The sequence below is a fragment of the Betta splendens genome, chromosome 14 (assembly GCF_900634795.4).
Source record: "Betta splendens chromosome 14, fBetSpl5.4, whole genome shotgun sequence".
In the NCBI taxonomy this organism is placed as follows: Eukaryota; Metazoa; Chordata; class Actinopteri; order Anabantiformes; family Osphronemidae; genus Betta; species Betta splendens.
This window is the reverse complement of record NC_040894.2, coordinates 2,226,181-2,247,455: the sequence shown is the minus strand read 5'-3', so window position 1 is coordinate 2,247,455 and position 21,275 is coordinate 2,226,181. Positions and strand designations below refer to the sequence as shown.

At 48.2% G+C, this 21,275-nt stretch overlaps 1 protein-coding gene across 13 annotated transcripts in view; it reads left to right on the top strand.

The window, feature by feature from the left end:
• The window catches only part of rapgef6 (Rap guanine nucleotide exchange factor (GEF) 6), a 74,522-nt gene that overhangs the window by 18,770 nt on the left and 34,477 nt on the right, over positions 1-21,275 (top strand). For 6 of the 13 annotated variants that reach the window (XM_029174301.2, XM_029174299.2, XM_029174300.2 and 3 more), the window contains 2 exons: positions 4,091-4,160; positions 7,639-7,782. In XM_029174301.2, the coding sequence (XP_029030134.1) occupies positions 4,091-4,160; positions 7,639-7,782 (214 nt within the window). Of the gene's footprint in view, positions 1-4,090; positions 4,161-6,058; positions 7,783-16,230; positions 17,187-21,275 lie in introns of those variants that run through there. The other 7 variants (XM_029174292.3, XM_029174291.3, XM_029174295.3 and 4 more) reach the window with 6 other exon arrangements.

Below are 21,275 nucleotides of genomic sequence, written 5' to 3'. Positions count from 1 at the left end.
ATTCAATATTCAAAAGTCCCTCTCTGCTCCGCTTTCATAAACCGAGCGTGCTCCATTTCCTGTCTGCCGTCTCCACCAACTGGAGGAATTCCCAGCGGCGCTGTGGCCGGTAGCTCACCGCCGCTGGGCCCCACGGCTCTGAAACGCACACCGCTAACCCCCAAGTGTTGCTCCTCACTATCTGCATTGATTATCTTAAACAGAAGCACAACTGTCACATTACTCAGAAACAACACTAGCCTGGAGCGACTTGGACTCCAGGTCACAGTGTTTGTACATGTAGGGTTTAATTAATGGCTGCTGTTAAGTAATCATTGATTAAATGTGCAGTGGAACTAATCTATGCATCAGTGTTTACTTCAGATACTGTATGTTTAACACTTCACTTCCTGAAAACGCTGTAATCAAAACACAAATGTTCCCTTCACATCAGAGCTTCTACATGTGGTGTGTATGAATGATTTCATACAGTTCTCTTTTAACTTTAAAGGTACTTTCACTCAGAACTGGAGTTTAGCAACAGCAGCTGTTGCTGTTTCCCTCTGATACGCTGAGGTTGCAATCAGCCTCTCGACTCGACTCGACTCATCATGCTGTTGTTTTGCAAATGAGCAGTAATGTGTCTGAATGAGCCACTTCGTCATGGAAGAGTTTGTCTGGCAGTTGTGTGTGTGTGTGTGTGTGTGTGTGTGTGTGTGTGTGTGTGTGTGTGTGTGTGTGTGTGTGTGTGTGTGTGTGTGTGTGTGTGTGTGTGTGTGTGTGTGTGTGTGTGTGTGTGTGTGTGTGTGTGTGTGTGTGTGTGTGTCCTTGCGTGCATCACACAGCACTAAACCTGAGAGGAAGAGACGACAGAGAGAACTGAAAGCACTGCGTTAGATTGTGGTCTGTGGTTTTCTTCTTTTACTGTTGCTCATTGTTACCATGGAAACGGGGATCCTCCATTTGCGCTGTTAAACGTTGTACTGACTCAAGTTGCGCTGTTGTCCTTGTTTTGGATAAGTTAGCTCAGCTTAGAGGCCCAACGTTGAGCTTGGAGTTAACTGTAGTTCATCTGATGGATGGAGTTCAGACCAGTTTAAACCATGAACAACTGCCCCGACTCCTATTTATTTGAATTCACGCTGTCAGGATAATAGAAGAGCGTCTTGTGTTATAAGGGATCCCAGACTGAAACATGTGTTTATTAATGGCGGCTCTGCTCCGCTGCCCGTGTTGCTCTTCCACTCCGGGTGTGTGTGGTCCCACTCTGTGTGCGGCTGTCAGGCTTTATTGCCCTGGGCAGTGCAGCTGTCAGTGGACTGGGGCTGAACCTGTTTCTGCAGGAACAGAGGGGAGAAAAACCATCACCTGCTGAAAAGCAGCACAGAAGATCTTCTCGCTCCAAGGACAGATTACTGACTTGGATCGAAGGCGCTCCGAGCTTAGCCAGGAAAACGCAGTGAGAGCAGTGGATCACGTTGTTTCCATCTCAGATAAGTCTGTTTGGCAGATGAAAGGTAACAATGTTGTAACCTGGTGTTTTTTCTGTAAACCTAACTGGATGAAGTCTTGATGTTTTTGATCTGTGGGGGCAGGAAAGTATTATTTTTCATTGTGAGGTCAAACACACCTTATGTTGTGGGATTTCATGACTTAGTTCACATCACATCTGTGGAAAGCATTTCTATATTTTTTTTTTCCTTCAAATATCTCATGCAGAGACACGGAGTAACTGAAGGACAGCAGTGCACGGCGGAGCCCCCTGTGCTGGTGTAAATTAACTCTAAACCTGCTTTTATTTTGGCAGCACAAATATTTGGCCTTTTGTGTGGCTTTAGGGGTTTTTCTTATTTCCTTTATGAGTCACTGATGCACCGCAGCCTGCAACCGAGAGGTTGTGTACCTCAGATCAGTGCAGGCGCCATCATTCTTTAGTGGACACACTGTGGGTCCAGTAGCTGCAGCTCAGCTGAGCGGACCGGCGCTCGCCATGTTCCTTCTATGTAAAAGCGCGGTCGGGCAGGAACGCAGGAGCTGCAGACGTGGGAATCTGCACTCGGCTTGTCTAAGCACAAACACCCAGATCCAGCTGCTGCCATTAGCAGGCTCTATATCCCAGTGTGTCCTGCCACCTTGCAGACACTGTGCACATAGTGAGGAGGCTGTGCAGCGCTGCGGGGACCGAGCGTCTCGCCTCAGTGGAGTGTGGACGGACCTGTCAGAGCCGGGCTGACCCACGGACTGAGGGCTCTGAGACGCTCTGAGACGCTCGGCCCAGCAGGCTGCGTCCTCCCTCAGCGCCCAGAGCTCCCCTGGGTTCATGTGCTGCCAGGAGGTGCATTTGTTAGCGTCAGAGTCTCATGCAGGACAGAATTCTGCTTCTGTTGTTGTCACAAACAGTATATGTTTATTTATGTGTGTCACAGTGGAGGCGAACACAAAACTGAAACATACAAACTAAAGTTGGGGTCACGTGAGGTTCCATTTTTCCTGCTGCCGTGTTTTGCTTCATTTCAGTTTCTTGAAGTTTTAATTTCCTCCTTCGTGTCTGTGCTGCGTCTTTCGATGCTGCAGTTTATATTAAAACGGGGAAAAATCGATCTGGAGGGTAAATGGCTTTTGACGTCCCTGGATTCGACTGACGGCTGCACATTATGACAAGAAAGTGTCTAATATTTTATACATTTAGTGAATAATTTATCTCCCTGATGTGATCCTTTTAGCCTTAATTGTGTTTCCAACAAGCTGCACGGCTGAATCAGCAGAGATGGATGCACTGAGGTGAACACAGGGTCTGTTAGTAAGTCTCAGCCGCTGTGTTACAGCTTTGGTCCAGTAGGTGCTCTCCTCAGCCCCACTGGCTCTGGATTTGCTCTTCCTCACATTCAGGGTGACGCACCACAGCTTTGATGTCACAATCTCTTTCCTCATATCATTTCCAGCTCGTTCCATTCAGAAAAGTCTAAAAGCACATTATGAGGAAATCTTTGATCTGAGCTCTAGATGGAGCAGCTGATGTTGTTTAAAGTGAAGCCTGTGCTGGTGGGAGTGTGTGATGAGATGAACGTGTGCTGTTCCCAGTGAGAGGAAGTGACGTGAGAAAGATAAAATAGGAGAATGCACAAAAGCAAAAGGGAGAAAGTAACGTCTGCAGGATATTGGACAGGAAGCCTGGAAAGAAGGTATGAGTGAATGACCCAAAGCAACGGGGACGAGGAAACGCGTTAAAGGGAAGGACATGTTCACATTCATGGGGATGGAGGCACCTGAAGGCAACAAACAGAGGAGGAAGCAGTGGAGAGTGTGAGAACATAATCAGAGGAGACGTCTGCACGCTTCCAGAATTAAAGCCAGCCACTCCTCAGGTCCCTAAAGGAAGCCGAGTCAGCACTTTTAGTTTGCGAGACGGAGCGAGACGCGTTCACAGCACAGGCTGTTGTCACGGATCACCGCACAACGCGATGGAGCTGCTCCGACGCGGCAGCTCCAGACGCACGCACGCGTTCATGGGAAATCTCCCACCGATGAAACGCCTTCAGGTTGTTGAATAACGGAGCCCAGGTCACGTCCCTGAACGCGCCTTTGTCACACGGAAGCCGCCTGCGACTGGGTGTCGCTGAAGACATTCCCAGACTAAAGGACAATGTCCCACAGGATTCCCATGTGAGGAGGGCGGCGCAGGCGTCGCCACGCGGCCCCGCGTCAGCTGCTTATCAGAGCACACAGCAGCCAACAGACTGCGGCTGGAGCTGCGAGCCTGAACACAAGGACGCTCGCTGTGCTCACGTTACTTGGTCTAAATGCCCAAAATCACTCATTTTGTTGATTTTCGTTTTGTAATAGATGTCAACGCCAACAAGCTGCTGCGGAGCAAAGTGATGCTGAGTCTCCGGGCTCTGTTGGCTGGTACCAGTTACGCCGAGGTGTCGGCCAGCAGCCGTATTGATCTCCAATCTTGTTCCCTCTCGCAGCGGTTCCGCGTTCACCACAACCTGCTGCACTGCTCTAACATCTGCTCTGCTGGTGTTTAACATTACATGTAACGCGCATCCACTTCACTGTCTCTCTGGGTTTTTAACTGCCATTCTGTGTGTGCGCCTTCTCTCTGCAGTTTCGGCAAGCAGCTGGGAGGCAGACGAGGCTGTGAATGCATCACTTTGGAGCCGTCAGAAATGATTGTGGTGCGTAGTGACTCCGTCCTCCTCCCACCTCCAATTTCTATCCTTTTATTCCTGTGTTTAATTGTGTTCTGTTCCTTTTTAATTGTATTGTGAAGGCTCAAATCCAAACTCAGAATGCTGAAAATTACTTGTTGTGTGAAAGCAAGGCATCTGTCAGGCCTGTGTATAAACTAACAGTGTCACTGCAGCCCAGAAACACAGAAAATGAAGTTGACCGCTCCCAGGAGGTTGGAGAGAGCTGCACAAACACTTCTGCTTTATGAGAAACAGTGCAGTGATGTGATCCTCACATACACGCCATCACTCGTTCACTTGGAGCTGAGGCAGTAATGTGCAAAAGTCCACGTTGGGTTCGTTTATTGTTGAAATTCTGTAATTACTAAAGAGTATCGCAAACAGCTGTCTCACTCTGAAGTTACATAAGAGTCAAATGTTTGGTAAAATCTAGTCCAAAACACTTCTTTCAGAAAAATGCAGGAGCAGGACAGTTTTGGGCCGGACCCCATTCTTTGTCGGCTTTGGTGAACTGCAGGGAGGGTGTGGACATTCTAACAGCCATCAGCTGTAGGAACAGTCTGAGCAGCCATTTGCACCCGCTCTCAGTCTTTTGTCTTATCAGCCGTGGCTCTTTTTAAGCAAATGGTGAACTGAACAGGAACTAAAGGACCTTTTGTGCGTTACATAACTGCTGTGCCTAAAGAACTGTGACGGCCTGATAAATTAGAGCGATAATGGAGCAGAGTCTCCATGTTCTTTATAATTTACTGTTACTCACTCAGTCCTGATGCGTCTGTTTTATCTCCTCCGCTCTTTTTCTAGTTGGAGGACACTTTTTTCAAATACACAAAATTCACGACCTTGAATCAGACCAGGAAATTCTCAATAAGAAAGAGTTCTAATATAGTGGTGCTACGACACATGACCATGTTTCTGGACACAGTTACACACAGACCATGTGCATGCGCTCCTGGACTGTGGTGAAGTGACTGCATTGCAGCCAATCATTTAATTGGAGCCATGGGAGCAGTGGCGCGAGGCTGATCTGTGGCTGTCGTCAGGACTGGAGACTGACGGACGCGGGGCATTCACACACTGACACAGACGCACTGGTGGCAGTCACACAAGCACAGCGAGAGCAATGTAAACTAGCAGATGAGTCGACCAGCGTGTATTTAAGTCTGAGAGGAAGCAGGAAACGTGAGCGTTGTCTGAGCTGTCTGTCGGAGGCGGCGGTCACGGGTTCGACGTTGGCTCAACCCAGTCGAGCTGCCAGAGGCTCAAAGACCCGGACAGAAGGGTTATTCTGTAGAGCCACGGGACAGACATGAAGGTTCATCACGCTTCTAACCTTCCCCCAAGAGTCTCTGTGTATCACTTCAGGCCTTCAGCGTGCCTCCTGGGCCTCATTAGAGCCAGAGATGACATTCTGCTGTAAAAATGGACACATCGATACGACACCGGCCACCTTCAATGTGTATGTGGTGCTTTATGGCTGAACTATGTCTGTCCTTGGTAGTTTTGAGCCTGTCGCACTGAAACTACCCAGCGTTCTGCGTATTCACACAGAGCTCCCTCACACGGGTCGTTGTCTGTCCACTTCAACTCCCACCTCGGCTCAGTCAGAAAACCTTCAGGGTCGTGTTCACGCGTACGGTTCATTTTAATGATGTGATGTTCACTTGGAGAATTTTAAATTGAGCCTTTCGCTGACTTGAATTGTGTTGTCTGTGTTAAACATTAATGATAAAGAAATTTATTTATTATTAGTTTGCTGGTGGTAGCTTCAAATATAATCTGTTTAGATCTTAGATTGTGACATAAAATCCACATAAAAGCAGTGGTTGTATCTGTTTTTATCAGTTAGAGGCCAGTCCTGGTTCTGTATATTAGAGCCGGTGGAAACACATGACTGATGAACTGTAAGGTCTTTGGGGGAAGAACACAATGATCCCTTACAAACATCAAATAGGAAAATCTTTGTATTCTATCTTTTTATCCTATCACTTATTATAAATGGCACCTGATGTGCAAAATTTTGCTGGACCTGAGAATATTATATAACCAAAGTGGGGGGGTGGAACAGATGTAGAGGAGCTTCACAACCAAATGAAACGATCCAGATCCACGGTCCATGGACCAGGAGGCAGCGGCCTAGGAGCCCAGTCCTCTCGGGCTCCTCGGACCAGTCAGCGAAGGGCGTCTGAAAAGTCAGACGTGGTAAACAGACACATGCCCACTAAACGGACCAGCCAGTGTTCTGGATGAGGCTCTTTGCCTCAGCAGCTGACTGCAACCACTTATGCATGAGACCGAGCACATGATTCAAATAGTTTGGACATGATACACTGTAATAGCAGCAGACACACGGACTCAGATACAAGCGTTTCAGTCTTTGGATGCAGATGGGAGACGGCTTTTACAACGCTAACATGTTAAATATAGCAGAGGAAGAGCTGAAATATCCAACATAAAGCCTTTAATCGAACTCATAAAAGCTGTACGGCTTTACTAGCACTATTCAACTGAGGGAACCCGCCCCTCCTGTGACAACGCAGCGGCACCAGAGCCGGTGGGAACGACTTGTGCGGCTGGAATCTGTGTGCTGCGCTGTTTTTCTGCCTGACGAGGATATTTGTGCATTTCCGGCTTCCTGGAGGAAACTGTGGGCTCAGTGTGTACTCTGAGCGGCAGCGGCGGCCGAGCCAGAACGCATGTGAGTAAGACCGAGAGTATGCAACGTGTTGAGCAGCTGAACCCAGTTCAGAACCTTCTGGGCCGTAAAGGAGGACGACTGGCACCAAACCGTGGACCAATGCAGGAAATCATGCTTCTCTTCAAGACCGTTTCCTTTTTTTACCTACCTTTTAGTCCTTTTTACACTGGATTCTTGCCCCGAAGGATGTAACGCTGGCTGATCTCTGACCTTTTCGGATCTTTTTAGATTTTGAACGCAGCTTCTCTAATCTCTTCTGTATAGAAGTGTTACTGCTGCTGTTTGCCCGTCTCTCCTTGAGGTATTTCCTGCTTTTATGCATTGTTGTGGTCCCGACCCCGCGTCCGGATGAGTGTGCTCCGCTGGCACCGGCTCTCTGCGCTCTGGAAGAGCTGGATGTTCAGCCAGGAGCCAGCAGAGGAGCAGGGTCCGATCCCAGAACCTCCAGAGCACGAGGCAGAACCCGCGAAGCCGGACGGGGACACAAAGGACGACGGCGCCGCCGATCAAAATGAAACACGTCTCAAGAACCGAGATGCGGATTATAAAGACCAGAAACCAGACAATGCAGCACAGAACCCAGGATTTATTGATCTGAACTTGGTTCCGAAGACCCAAAAGTCTGACCTGCTCAGACGCAGCTGCTCTGAGCCTTGTCCTCAGGTCTCAGAGGAACAGTCCAGCTGTTCCCTCACACCTGAGGGTTCTGGGTGCGAATCCCGTAAAAGCCTGTGTTCTGAGCCGGGTGTTGACTGTACATTGCAGGTGGAGAACGGCAGCGAGGGAGACGACAGCTTCCTGCAGAGAGAGGGAACCCAGCGCAGGTCCAGACGGCGCTTCAGGAGGGTCAACCCCAGAGGAGAGCGGGAACTCATCACAGATGGGCAGGAGTCCAACAGCTACAACACGGTAGGAGCAGCGCGCTAGCGTAGCCAGAGGCTAAAGCTGGAAGCCGTAAGGTTAACGTAAAGCAAGAAGGAGCCTCGTTAGAGCCGCAGGATTGTCTGATTACGTAACAAAGTCTGTGTTTAATGAAAAGTGGTGGCTGTGCATGCGTGTCCTCAGAGTTTCCCTCCCTCTGATCGGATCACTGGGCCACAGATGTGTCAGTTACAGTTTTGACTAATCGCCAGAAGACAGACAGACCCACACACACACACACAGCTCCCTGGGGTGTAACTACGGGCTTTATGGAGGCTTAAAGGGCTCCTCCGCTGACCCCGCCTGCCTCTGTACAGACTAGGTGATTGTTCCACTTTTGAAAATTACATTTGGAGCCTCCAGCATCGTAGAAACCGCTGTGTTCTGCTCCGTGGCTGCATTTATTATGTAAAAGATGTGGGGGAACATGTGACTGTCCTGAAAGGAGAGAGAATTAAAATGTGATGGTCCCAGTTTTCTTTAATAACAATACAGATCAGAATCTCTTCACTCTCAGCAGACTGATGCTGTCATTAGGTGCTTCTCTTTATGTCTCCTCAACAACCAGATAGAAATGGTTTCACTCTGTTTCCCAACATGGTTCTGGGGTTTCTGCTTTTGCTGTTGAAGCGTCTGAGTCAGTCCTGGTTCAACAGGTGCTGTTTAGAAACAGGCAGTGTTGAGAAAAGCAGGTCACACTGAGTCTGCCTCACATGCACTGCTGTCTGCTGTCACTGTGGGTGGCAGGTAGACGGGGGGCAGATGCATGCTGGGAACAACAACTGATGGCTTAACATATGGACAGAGAGGCGTTTAAGCTTAGGTCACGTCTTGACAACCTGATAAAGCAGGTCTGATGTCTGATCCACTGCTCGGTTCCTGCCTTTGCTTTTTCTCAGAGGCCTAATTGTTCATTGATGAGGTATCTAATTAATAATAATGCATCAAATAATAATCCCTATAAAAGGAGGCTGTGTGTTTGTGATGCACTGACTATAAAGGCACACATGAGCTCAGAACAGTGGATCAGAGGATGCTGTTTAGGTCTTATCGATCCCTAATAACATCAAGAATCCATTATCGCTGGTGCCTGGTGTCTCTCACGCGCCTTTTATAGCTGACTGCAGAGTGAATGAAGTTCCCGAGCTTGAGAGGAATGAGAGGAATCCAAGATGTGATGTGCAAAGACAAGAATGTATTATTTTGTTTGTTTTTTCTTCCCTTCGATGGCTCTAGTTGCGATTGAGTCCCGTGGATCCAGAAACCTGACTCCTCTCGTGTGACAGAGGGAGAAGCTCGCAGCTGAAACACCACTGGGATTCACTAATGACTCGCGTGCGCTGGTGTTTGCATATTACACAGAAGCGCAGCGCGTGCTCTTCATTAGGACGTGAGACGCCTCCATGGTTTACTGCCGTCCTCTCACTGCACACTTAGACAGATGAACCCATCACCTCATTCGCCTTGCAGGCGAAACCTGCTCGAAGGGCTTTTACTGTCAGGCGGCTCCACAGAACCCCAGCATCATCAATTTAACATGATGCGGGCTCAGTCCTCTGCACAGAATGGTTCAGCTGCTGCAGCACTAGAAGTGAACAGCCATGCAACAGATTGTGATGCTATTTCAGTCCTCGTCTGTGCAAAGAGCAACTGGACTTGTGTTGAATGTGTTTGGACGGTGCAGAGCGTGAAGTGGCGTCCTCCCGCTGCTCGCAGGCACTTGAGCGGCTGTACACACAGGAAGCGCCGTGTCTTCAGCTGCGTCTGTGGTTGAGCTCGCTTCCTGTGTCAGGAGGCAAAACGTCAGACGTCTGCTTCACTATTGACTTTTCATGTTTTCTTCTGAACACAAACTTTCTCTCCGTAACGTGAGCTAGTTATGCAAACCTGCAACAACAAGGTTGCTTTCTCAGCACTGATCAGTAGACTCACCGGAAGTAGGAAATCACGTCTGAGGAGGTGCCACGTGAATGAATGATGCCTTACACACGTACTACAGTGTAGTCAGCGTATGTGTTTTAGGAACAAATCTCAATAATTGTGTTATCAGCAATGCTCTCAATAATAATTGTATGGTTACGTCCATCATGCAAATCAAACATGTAGCCGTGACTCACACCTGTGCTTCGTCACAGCCTGGTGTGAAGCGTGCTGGCGGGTTTGAAGGTCATGAGAAGGACTTGCTGGAGGCGCGTCGGGGCAGACGGTGAACTTGTCTGGGACGTCTGTGGGCACCGCTCGCCGGTTTCCTTGATGAAAAAGTCCATTTCCTGCGTTGATTGTGTTAGAATGAGTTCAGTGGTGTCGCTGGGTTTTATGGAGTTTTGCTTGGCCTCGTGTGCTGATGAAGCTGTTAACGTTCCCGTAACACGCCCGGGTCCGTTTTCATTGGCATCAGTGCAAGTTCGTGTAGGTTTTAGAAACCTTTCCTAGCGTTTGACTGTGTCTGGCTTTTTATTACCCTTTAGTGAAGCCTGTACGTTGAGATGCACACAGACCTTCCACTCTTACTGTTTGTTGTTATGGTTTTGGCCTTTTTGCTGCTTGCTCTCATGCATTGAGTCCGTTCCAGAGTCACCTGGTCTCATTCTATCAGGATGCAGGTGGGGCCAGGAAAGCCCCAGGGTCCTGCAGGCAGTGCTGCCACTGCTGCACCAAGCAGGGCCCCAGGGAGAGGCAGGAAGTGTACGTTACTGGATCCAGAGCACTGCAGATGTGAGGGTTGCACAGCCGAGAGCAAATAACGAGTATTATAATATCCCTTACATATAATGTTGTGAATGCCCAAAGATATCAAGTGACTGATCAATAGACTTGTTGACATTAATATTAAAACCACTTTGTCACAGGAGACATGAACAAGCTGCATAATTACAACAGATTCCTCACTAGGAAATTGCAGCCATGAGACAATAGAGCAGGATGATACTGTACCGTTGCCTCTAAAGTGGATCACAGTATTGATCCGCAGCTTATTAATCTCTCCAGATATATGAAGTTCATTTATTTTTGCTGTTGAGGAGGTGAAAACCTTGTTCGTCCATCATATTTACAATTACCAGCTTGTGGGTGGATTTTCCATTATTCGTATTACTCATTGTTGTCACTGCTGTTTTTATATCTAATGTAAAGATGCAGCTGATAAAAAAAAAAATGTCCAAGTTAGAGAAACCTACCGTGCAGATGCATCAAAGGGGAACGTGACGTTTGGATGGAGATGAGGCCAAATGAAGACTGGCAGATCATAAACGTGTATGAGGGCAATGAAAGAATGAGGCGAAGGGGCAGAAAGGTGAAGGTTGTGGAAAGGTCAGAGGGCAAATGATGAGGCCGTCCTTCCTGTGTCGTATCAGAGCCAGCGTCAGCAGGGGTCAAGACAGTTTTCAGCTCTGACACAAAGTGCCTTTTGCAGCTGGATCCGTCTGGAGCTCGTTTCTCACCTCAGTTTGTCATCTGCATGTGTCCGATGCTAAAAGGTGCGAACACGGCATGAGTGAGGCCTCAAACTGCCACCGACAGCAAAACAAAGGCCGGTCGCAAGCTCACGCGCGGCTGCCGGCCTCTCCTTTCAGCTCGTTTACGTCCTCAAATTGTGACTCGTGCCCAAAATACTGGGGCACCTTCAAACAGGCCCAACAACAAAAGCAGAGAGCTGTCGCTGTGGACGCGCTGCAGTCACGGTCCAGACACGGAGCAGGAGACCAGGGTTGGCTTTAACGTATGGAAGCTGCCGGTTCAAACACGTGGCCGATGGTTCTCAGGTATTTAACTAACTGTAACGTAGCAGTTAAAGCCTCAAACGTTCATTCTTAAGCATCTTCTTGGTCCTGGTGTGAGCAGCGCAGCGTGAAGCCGCTGGGGCTCCGTCTGCGGCTGCTGGGACTAATTTTAGGGATTACATCAGCGGAGGAAGGGGAACACAACCTCGTTGAGCTGCCTCCTCTCTGCTCCTCCTCTCTGCTCCTCCTCTCTGCTCCACTGCTCCTCCTCTGCTCCTCCTCTCTGCTCCACTGCTCCTCCTCTGCTCCTCCTCTGCTCCTCCTCTCTGCTCCACTGCTCCTCCTCTCTGCTCCTCTTCTCTCCTCCTCCTCTTTGCTCCACTGCTCCTCCTCTCTGCTCCTCTGCTCCTCCTCCACTGCTCCGCCTCTCTGCTCCTCCTCTATGCTCTTCTTCTCTGCTCCTCCTCTCTGCTCCTCTGCTCCTCCTCTCTGCTCCTCCTCTATGCTCCTCCTCTCTGCTCCTCTGCTCCTCCTCTCTGCTCCTCCTCTATGCTCTTCTTCTCTGCTCCTCCTCTCTGCTCCTCCTCTCTGCTCCACTGCTCCTCCTCTCTGCTCCTCCTCTATGCTTCTCCTCTGCTCCTCCACTCTGCCCCTCCTCTCTGCTCCACTGCTCCTCCTCTCTGCTCCTCCTCTGCTCCTCTGCTCCTCCTCTATGCTTCTCCTCTCTGCTCCTCTGCTCCTCCTCTCTGCTCCTCCTCTGTGCTCCTCCTCTGCTCCTCCTCTCTGCTCCTCCTCTCTGCTCCTCCTCTCTGCTCCTCCTCTGCTCCTCCTCTCTGCTCCTCCTCTCTGCTCCACTGCTCCTCCTCTCTGCTCCTCCTCTCTGCTCCTCCTCTGCTCCTCCTCTCTGCTCCTCCTCTGCTCCTCCTCTCTGCTCCACTGCTCCTCCTCTCTGCTCCTCCTCTCTGCTCCACTGCTCCTCCTCTCTGCTCCTCCTCTCTGCTCCTCCTCTCTGCTCCACTGCTCCTCCTCTGCTCCTCCTCTGCTCCTCCTCTCTGCTCCTCCTCTGCTCCTCCTCTATGCTTCTCCTCTCTGCTCCTCTGCTCCTCCTCTCTGCTCCACTGCTCCTCCTCTCTGCTCCTCCTCTCTGCTCCTCTGCTCCTCCTCCCTGCTCCTCCTCTCTGCTCCGCCTCTTGTCGTTCCTCACTGATGTTTTCCTCCGCGTTCAGTCTCTTGGCCCCTTGTTGGGCCTCGGCCAAACACGTTTCTGTAACGGAGCATCTTAATCAGATGAATGTTGCATCTGTGTCAACCTGCGTCTTGACTCCTCCTCTCGTACCTTGTGATCCCGCTGCTCTCCTCACCTGCTCATTTGCACATTTACCCTAATGGCTGCATCCTCCAGAGGAGTTGGGGAAAACGTCACATTATGTGTCCTCTCTCTCTTTGTTCGTTGTGTGTCACCTTTTTTTCACATGGTCACATTTCACAGCGTACATTTAAAGCACAGCTACAGTTGAAGGTCAAAGCAAAGATAATCTTCAGCAGCTTGGATGATTTTTCACTTCCCTTCGGCCTTGAAACTCTCTTTCTGTCTCTCTCTGTGGAAATCCGTCGGAAAGGGAAGGGTTGGTTTAAATGGCAGGAATTCCTGTCTTCACTCACACACAAACACGATCAGATGCCGTCAGCACTATCACATTTTACAACCACTGAATTCCTGCATCTGAATTCGGCTGCATATTTGATTTATATCTCACAACCAGGTGTGAGAATATTCTGTTATTTTTGTTTGAGTGTAATTCAGTATTTATGGAAATGGCTCCATATTTGCTGAGGCCTACAGTAAAATATGGATTAATAACTGGGCTTCATGTAATTATCCGGGCAGAAGTGATTCGCTCTCAGACTGATGCAGTCAAAGAAGCGGCGTCAGGATGTGACCTCACGCCGCCTGGTGATCAGCGGCTCGCGTTTCCTGCCGCTTGGAGCCCAGTCACAATGTGTCACACTTTCCAAAACTCTCAAAATGCTCCTGTCTGTGTGTTTGGTCGTTGTATCTGCGTCTTTTGTGCCAGATTGATTTGCCTTTGTCACATTTCACCTGAAGTCACCCTGCGCTCAGTCGCAGGCGGCTGCAGGAAGCGTTTCCTGTCTGACTCCTGCTGTGCTTTGCAGATGGACCTTAGTTACAGTAAACGAAACTGTGAGGCGAAGATGAGGCGGTTTTAAAACCACATTAAGGTGCAAATTACTGTGACTCTCTTTACATTATATGTAAAAGCTCAACTCTTTACTGTTAAATTGTCCTTAATCCCCGTCTCAAATGGGCTTTAGATTGAACCTCACGCAGCGCCGTGCGCGTGGGCGCGTTACTGACGTTCTGGCTCCATCCTCTTCCTTCTTCAGCCTCTTTTTATCTGCGGCTCTTTGTCTGACGCTCCAGATCGCTGCATCAGGTGTCATGACATACTTGAACTCTGTTGGTCTTGGCAGCAGCTTTGTTTATCATGTTCCTCGCTTTGTTCTCGACCCAAGGGTGGAGCCACAGCAGCCGTGTCCTTAGTCACGCCTTGTGATTAAAATATTTGGATTTCATTCTCCGCCGCTGCTGCACATGTTTGCATTGTTTAGGTGCGTGTTTCTAAATCTCATGCTTCTGGAGGTTTTTCCCTGTTGCACACTCCCACATCAGAACCGTGAACAGCCTGCAGCGGACATTTGTCTCAAGGCTTCATCACATATTTATAAACAGAAGCCTCAGAATTCACTAATATTAGAACATTTTGGTTTGTAATTGATTCAGCAACTTGAAGATTCTTAATCTTCAGTGGTCGAACGTCTGCTTTAAAAGACTGGACGCGACTCTTCCTCCTCCTCATAAAAGGCTTTTTGCATGAGATGCTCTCAGGATAAGAGTCTGTGAAGACATTAAAGGCTTCACCTTGCAAAATGATCTCATTAGGTGGGTATCTTGTAAAATTACAGGCTTTTCAGTACAAAATGTAACTTTTATTGGAAAAGCATAAAAGAGGAGTTTTAGCTGAGAATGTTAAAATGCTTTGGATAGAAGATGTTTAAGGTGTAATAACAAATCTCATGTTGGCTTTAAATACACATTTCATATGTGTTTAACATAATAAGGACTGTTAATTTGTTTCCCTGTGCAACCATTAGCAGAGCTTTAGGAAGAAACGAGTTCATGTCCAGTGTGAAGAAGTGGGTCCATTAAAGCAGGCAAGACCTCCGTCAGCGATGTTTGGAGAACTTTTCTTTCAACTAAAGGCCCAAATTTATGAAAGCGAGGCTTTTCTCGTAGTCAGGCTTTGTTACAGCGTCCGTGTGTATTTGGGTTCGTTAGAGCTGCAGCTTTGACAGCAGGGCAAGGGATGATGTAGTGCTGCGCAAACGTATGCAAAAGGAGAGCGGGCTGCAGCTAGAACACGGACACGCTGCACGTCCGTCTGTGTGTCTGCACGTCTGTCCGCTGTCACTGCTGTGTACATATCGCTCCTCTGAGGGCAGGGCTCCATGTGCTCGCACCTGATTGGCTGTAGCTCTAAAAGATGATGTCATTCCTAGTCGGGAGGTGGGTATCGTTTCTCACACGCACACACTGAGGAGAGGAAATTCAGGGGAGAGATCCTGGTTCAGAGCATCAGGCAGAGGAGGGGAATGGGCACAGAGAGGGTGGAAGAAGATACAGACAGATTGCAGATGTCGGGGAGTCTAAGCTGGAGCGACAGGGAGGCGAGAAAGCCCCCCCTCGCCTCTGAAGCGTCTGGTAACAGGAGCCGGCATCTCTCCTCTGCTGGAGGAGGATCGGCCGTTCAAACAAGCAGGCGGCTTCCATTGTCTCTGCTTTCAACTGGTCCCTCCCCTCTCTCATCTTTGTCTGCACATCACAAACCCTACAGCACGCAGGCTGAGGGATGCAGGGGCAGAGAGGAGTGGAGGATGCTGGGAAGAACAAATGCTGCGCGAATAAAATGAAGCACTTGTTTGTATTGGGTCTTTAATTATTCTGAGACTCACTCATGTGCATCAAACCTTCTCATCAAACCAAATCCTTCAACATATGTGTAATTAAATGAAACAGTTCAGGCCTATGATGAAGAATGCAAATAAAAGCTTAGGGATATGTTTGCATATTGAAATTAAATTAGCTGGGGAGGGTTTCCGTATCAGACAGCATGAAGTTGTGTAATATTTGAGAGCTGAATCATTTTTGTCACTTAATTTATAATGTGGTTTATCTGTGATTTGAATGTTCTGTCTTTACGTCACACTGACCAGACGTGGTTGAAAAAGGGGGAAGCCTGTCTGTGCTGGTGCTTTTGTGTTGTATGTTCACATTCACCAACCACCCAGGCGTCTGTTTTTAATCTGATAGGGGCTCTGTGATTTATGCCCCCCCCCTTTTTGCAGCTTGTTAAAGAAGGCGAGGGGGTTGCCTCCATCCGCTTTCCATCCACCCGCTTTGTGTTTCCACTAGATCAATAGAGATGCTCCCTCTTTTCCTGTCTGTCTTTCACTTTTCCACTCACCCTGTTCCTTTTCTCTCTCTCTTTCCCTCATCCACATCTGCTCAGCAGCCAATCCATCTAATGCAGTTTTCACTGCGAGCTCTCGCTTCATCCACGCCACCTCCCATTCCCCCCTCTCTCTCTCTCTCTCTCTCTCTCTCTCCCTCTCGCTGCACAGGTGATGTCATTCTTTTTCAGCTGGATTCTCCTCCCTTCTCCCTCCTCCCTCCCTCTAACTCTGTCCTCCGTTTCCCATTAGCGTCTGGCTCTCCACAGCGCAGCATCCTATTCACGGTAGCTTCTTCCCGCGGGTGGGAGGGGGAGGAGGAATGCCGGTGTGAGCGCCGTAGCCGCGGAGCAGAGCTTCAAACTGGAGGTGCGAGTGCGGGATCAGTGTCGGCACCGCTGGGCACCACTGACGCTCTGCAGAAAGAGTTGTGAAGAGGCAAGTGAGAGGAGTTTGTCGGCGTTGGCGCGGGTGAGGAAGAGGAAGGCTGCAGGCGGTGTTCCAGGCTTTTTAGGAGGCGCGCTGTTTGGATGAGTTGAAGCCAAGCAAGAGGCTTCTTCCCAGGGGGCTGCAGATGCACAGACGAGCCGCACTTCTCTCCAGTAGAAGAGGGACCTCCGCTTTTAAAAGCAGCAAACTGAATGTGGAACGAGACAAAAATGACTTTTGAGCGTCTAGAATTAAGTTGCAACACATCTAGATGCTCTGAACTTGGACGCTGAACGGGCTTCATGTTCATGCTCCTTCCACTTTGACAAGCTGCTGTGTTTTTTGGGATAGACTTTGGATATTCTGCAGATTCCCAGTGCCGTTGGCCGTTTAGGAGCGTTTGAAGCTGCGTGTGCTACAGAGGACAGATAAATGGATCTCCCTTAAATCCTCATTCTGTGGAGGCATCTGACAGTCAGTCAATCTTCCCTCTGCTGATTTTTGGGAAAAATCAGGTTCTGGACCAATTTTAGTCTTGCACCGCAGACATCAGCATCAGCTGTCACCCTCCTCTTTTGCTCGATACATATTTTTCTTTTTTCTTCATCTTGGTGAACGAGAGGGGAAACTTCCCTCGCTGGCACCCTCCCTCCTGTGGAAATGGCTTTCCTGGTCCGTTGCTATGCCAACTGCTTGCAGCCGTGGTCCTCCAAAGTAAGCGATGTCGTAATCCTTTTTCTGGCCCGTGCTGCTGGCTTAGGATGGTGTGTGTGTGTGTGTGTGTGTGTGTGTGTGTGTGTGTGTGTGTGTGTGTGTGTGTGTGTGTGTGTGTGTGTGTGTGTGTGTGTGTGTGTGTGTGTGTGTGTGTGTGTGTGTGTGTGTGTGTGTGTGTGTGTGTGTGTGTGTGTGTGCACGCACCCGTACATGTGTGCGCGTGAGACGTTACTCGATGATAGAGAGAGAAAACGAGCCTAATTTATATGCGTGTTACGAACAGGCGCATGCGGAACACGCTTCCGTCTTTAATTGGAAATGTTAATTGTTGCATCCTGACAAGCCTCTGTAGCTGCTAACGCCATGAAACTGTTCCTCTACTGCAAGTGTGGCTTTTCTAAAATGAGGAGCGGCTGCAACCGAAACCCAAGTATATTTTAAATTTCTTCTTTATTTTTTGTCCCCTCTGTTGAACTTTTTAACGGCGCGCGCCTCCTGTACCTGACGTGGTTTCGTGGCCTCCGGTCGGGACACCTCTGCCGTCTCTGGCTCAGATACTGCAGATCCTTGTGTGTCTATCACTTTGGGAGCATCTGTCTGGTGCTGAAAGCCTCAGAGATGTTTGTCTTCAGTGTGTGGGTGAATTTGTGTGTGTGTGTGTGTGTGTGTGTGTGTGTGTGTGTGTGTGTGTGTGTGTGTGTGTGTGTGTGTGTGTGTGTGTGTGTGTGTGTGTGTCTGTGTCTGTGTCTGTGTGTGTGTGTGTGTGTGTGTGTGTGTGTGTGTGTGTGTGTATTTAGTAGGATAAGTAATAATTAGGTCCCAGGAGATGAAAGGCGATAAAGCGTGAAGATTTTAAATCTAAGATGAGGCATTAATCTTCACCACACACTCAGAGTCTTAAATCCAATATTTCTCTTCTTTATTGCTTTCATTCTAAAGTATTTTTTAATTATTGATTCATAAGCAGTTTATTACTTTATAATTTAAAGAAAATCATCACAGGTTAGAAGTTTCCACTGAAGAGTGTTGATTGTTGATGATCTTAAAAATGAACCAGGGAATTAAATATTGCCTCTAACTAATCGATATTTTTATTAAAATGTCTTATTGACATACACAATAATCTGATTCCACTTGATTTAGATTTATGATCAGGTTTTCCAGGCCAATCACACACTAATCACACTCCATTAATATTTTAATACATTAATATTAATAACTAATTTCTGCTCCAGTACTTAACATAAAGCTTTAACTCTTTCTGTCCTGTTTAACTTGTTGTTAATGTTCTTATCACCAGTCTTTGCTTTGAGTCCTGCTAATTCGTCCTCAGTCTTGAGTCGCTGAGGTTTTATCCGGCGAGGCTCGTTTGAAGCCCGTAGTTAATTGGTCGGCTTCTGTGATGAGCCCACCTTTTGCAAAGGTTAATTAGTTTCCTTTTTCCTCCCATTAGCTACTGTTTGCTCTATTTTTGACTGCTCCTCTACCTCCAGACGCTGCAGAGAAGAAAGATGTGGAGTGGTTGTGGGTGGGCGTGTATGGATGTCAGTGCCCTGGACGCGTTTGGAGCGTATTCAGTAGGATTTCGAGGAAGGACATGGAAAAAGTGAAAGATTTGGACAAAGGCAACGCTAATAAATCCTAAAGTAAACATCTTATGTTTTACAGTTTAGTTCAGCTCCACATTTCAAAGCTGCAGCAGTTTCCAGATACTACGCCATATCCTTTTGTTCCCATTTGTGACGTGAACTGAAAGTTATTGAAATATTGACTGTGTGGCTGGAGGTTCGGCATCGGATGACAGGCGGTGGGATGTAGGCCAGTGGAGCTGCTCTGTGGGACCCGTTTGGAGCTCTGAGTGTCATGAGGCCTAGATTTATTTACATTGATTAAAAAAACAAGAGCAGAGCTTTCGATGGCAGCTAGTTGTAGCGTTTAGGCTCCAACATCTCACTTAGAGTTTTCTTGTTTTATTGCGTCGTTTCTGTGGGTGAGCTTCATTTTGGGTGCCCTGGCTCTTTACAGTACTCTTTACAGTAGGTCCTGCTCAGCACAGCAGAACAAGGCCTCACCTTCCTCACCCTCCTGGCCGCCACCATGTTCTACCTCACAGTCACCTCGGTGGCTTCTTTTGCTCCATTCCTGGGTCTACTCTTTATTCCTCTTTCTTGCCTACTTTATGTTTAAGGGTCGACTCCTTGCTCATAACCTCATCTGATTCCAGGGAGGAACACTGACATATGTTCCTGCATCTTCATCTTTTCCTCTCCTCCTCCCCATCTATTATTTAAGCATCAATAATGGGGCCTGTTGCTGCTGTTGTTGCTGTTGTTGCTGTCCTGCTGGGCTGTATCCTCACTTTTCCGCTCCTTCCTGTCTCATAAATCACACCGGCGTGTTCTAAAACCATATGCATCCTCATATGTAATCTTTTCTCTCTGCTTCTGTACCAGATGACATCCGTGACTTATTACCTGTTAACGGACTTTGTATTTTGTTTTCATTTCTTTCTTTGTAGCATCAGAGTCAGTATTACATTATATTTCAGGTTGTCTTTAACGACTCTGGTTTACACAGTATCTGTTTAATTGAGACACTGCCTCTAAGATTCAAAAAAAGAGGTGAAAATGACAGGTTGTACTCGTGGGAGAAGCAGGACATGTGTGTTGCTGTTTGTGTGGTGACTTTACTGCCAAGGCAAAGACATGTCTGCCGTCTTTCTCCAGTCCATTCTGACCAGATAAGCTTTCCTGTGAAAAAAAACAGGAAATGACATGCTTCACTGATGGGATAAATTGTGCTGGGTGCAAGCACATAGCTCAGATTGAAGCTAATTGTGATGACCAGACACCCCACCCTCCCTTGGCAGAACCGGCCAGGGCTGGGTTCACCTACAGGACAGCGGGCCGCCGGCTTCACTCCCCTCGCTGACTTTTAATGGTGACTTGAACTGGAATGGCTTTATGGAGATGCAGGTTGCAGGGAGTTATAGTGAGGTGATGGAGTCAATGCCAGGGCGTGAAGAAGCATACAACAAAAACAGGTCTTATTAGAAAATGAGTATGTCCAAGGGAAGACAGGTGAATATGTTGACTATTCTATTCTTCGCCAGGTGATGTATTGCCACTGCTTTTTCCCCTTGGCCTTGACAGAATCCCTCTGACCTCGAACCCGCAGACAGGCTGATTGTCAGAGCAACTGAACTCACGCACAGGGTGTTAAGGTAATGTGGCCTTTGGTCCCCAAGGAGATCTGGAGATCTGGTAGAGGGGTGACCGGATCAGAGCAGGGGGCAGTGAGATGGAGGAAAGAGAGAGAGAGAGTGAGCAAGAGAGATGGCTTTTAGCATGCAGAGGGAGGTCTAGGATATCATATGCACAGGAAGCAGGGGCGATAAGGATCGATATGAGCTGCATTAGGCCGGGCCGTGTCCACCTCACCTCCCATAAGTCATAAATTACTACTCGCTCCTAAACAAAAACACGTTGTGGCTACATTCTTTGTCTCCTCCTTTGACATTTCTATAAACTGTTGGACACTTTGAACCTCACAGTGCAGCTGATTTACCTCCATATGAGCAGGGGACAATTCTGAGCCATTTGTCCTAAAAAAGTAAAAAATCAGACATGAAGTGTGGCAGCGCTGCTGTTTAATGCACCTCCTCTAATTACCTGGCGGCATTTCTCATCTAACTCTGGATTCACAGGAGTTTGTTAGTTTACCTCTCTTTACTCAGATAAGACAAAGAATGCAGTGGACTTTGATGGCTTTCGTGTGCACTGTGGCATAAAAGGGGCCAGTGTTGTTGTCCTGGACGATGTAATTACTGTCCATTAGCTTTGATATTCTGAACTTCTAGAGTGGAGAAACCCACTCAGGCCCTGTGTGCATTAACATCCCCGCTGGTCAGCGTTACTGGACTAAATTGACTGTAAGTGAGGCTGCCCGTTCAGCAGACGCGTACGGTCCCATGCATGTGACAGGCCAACACCCACACACATGCAGGACCGAACACGTGCACCTCATAACGTATGCACACTCCACTCATCAGAGCTGAAGTGGTCGTGAGCCACTACCTCCACCCATACA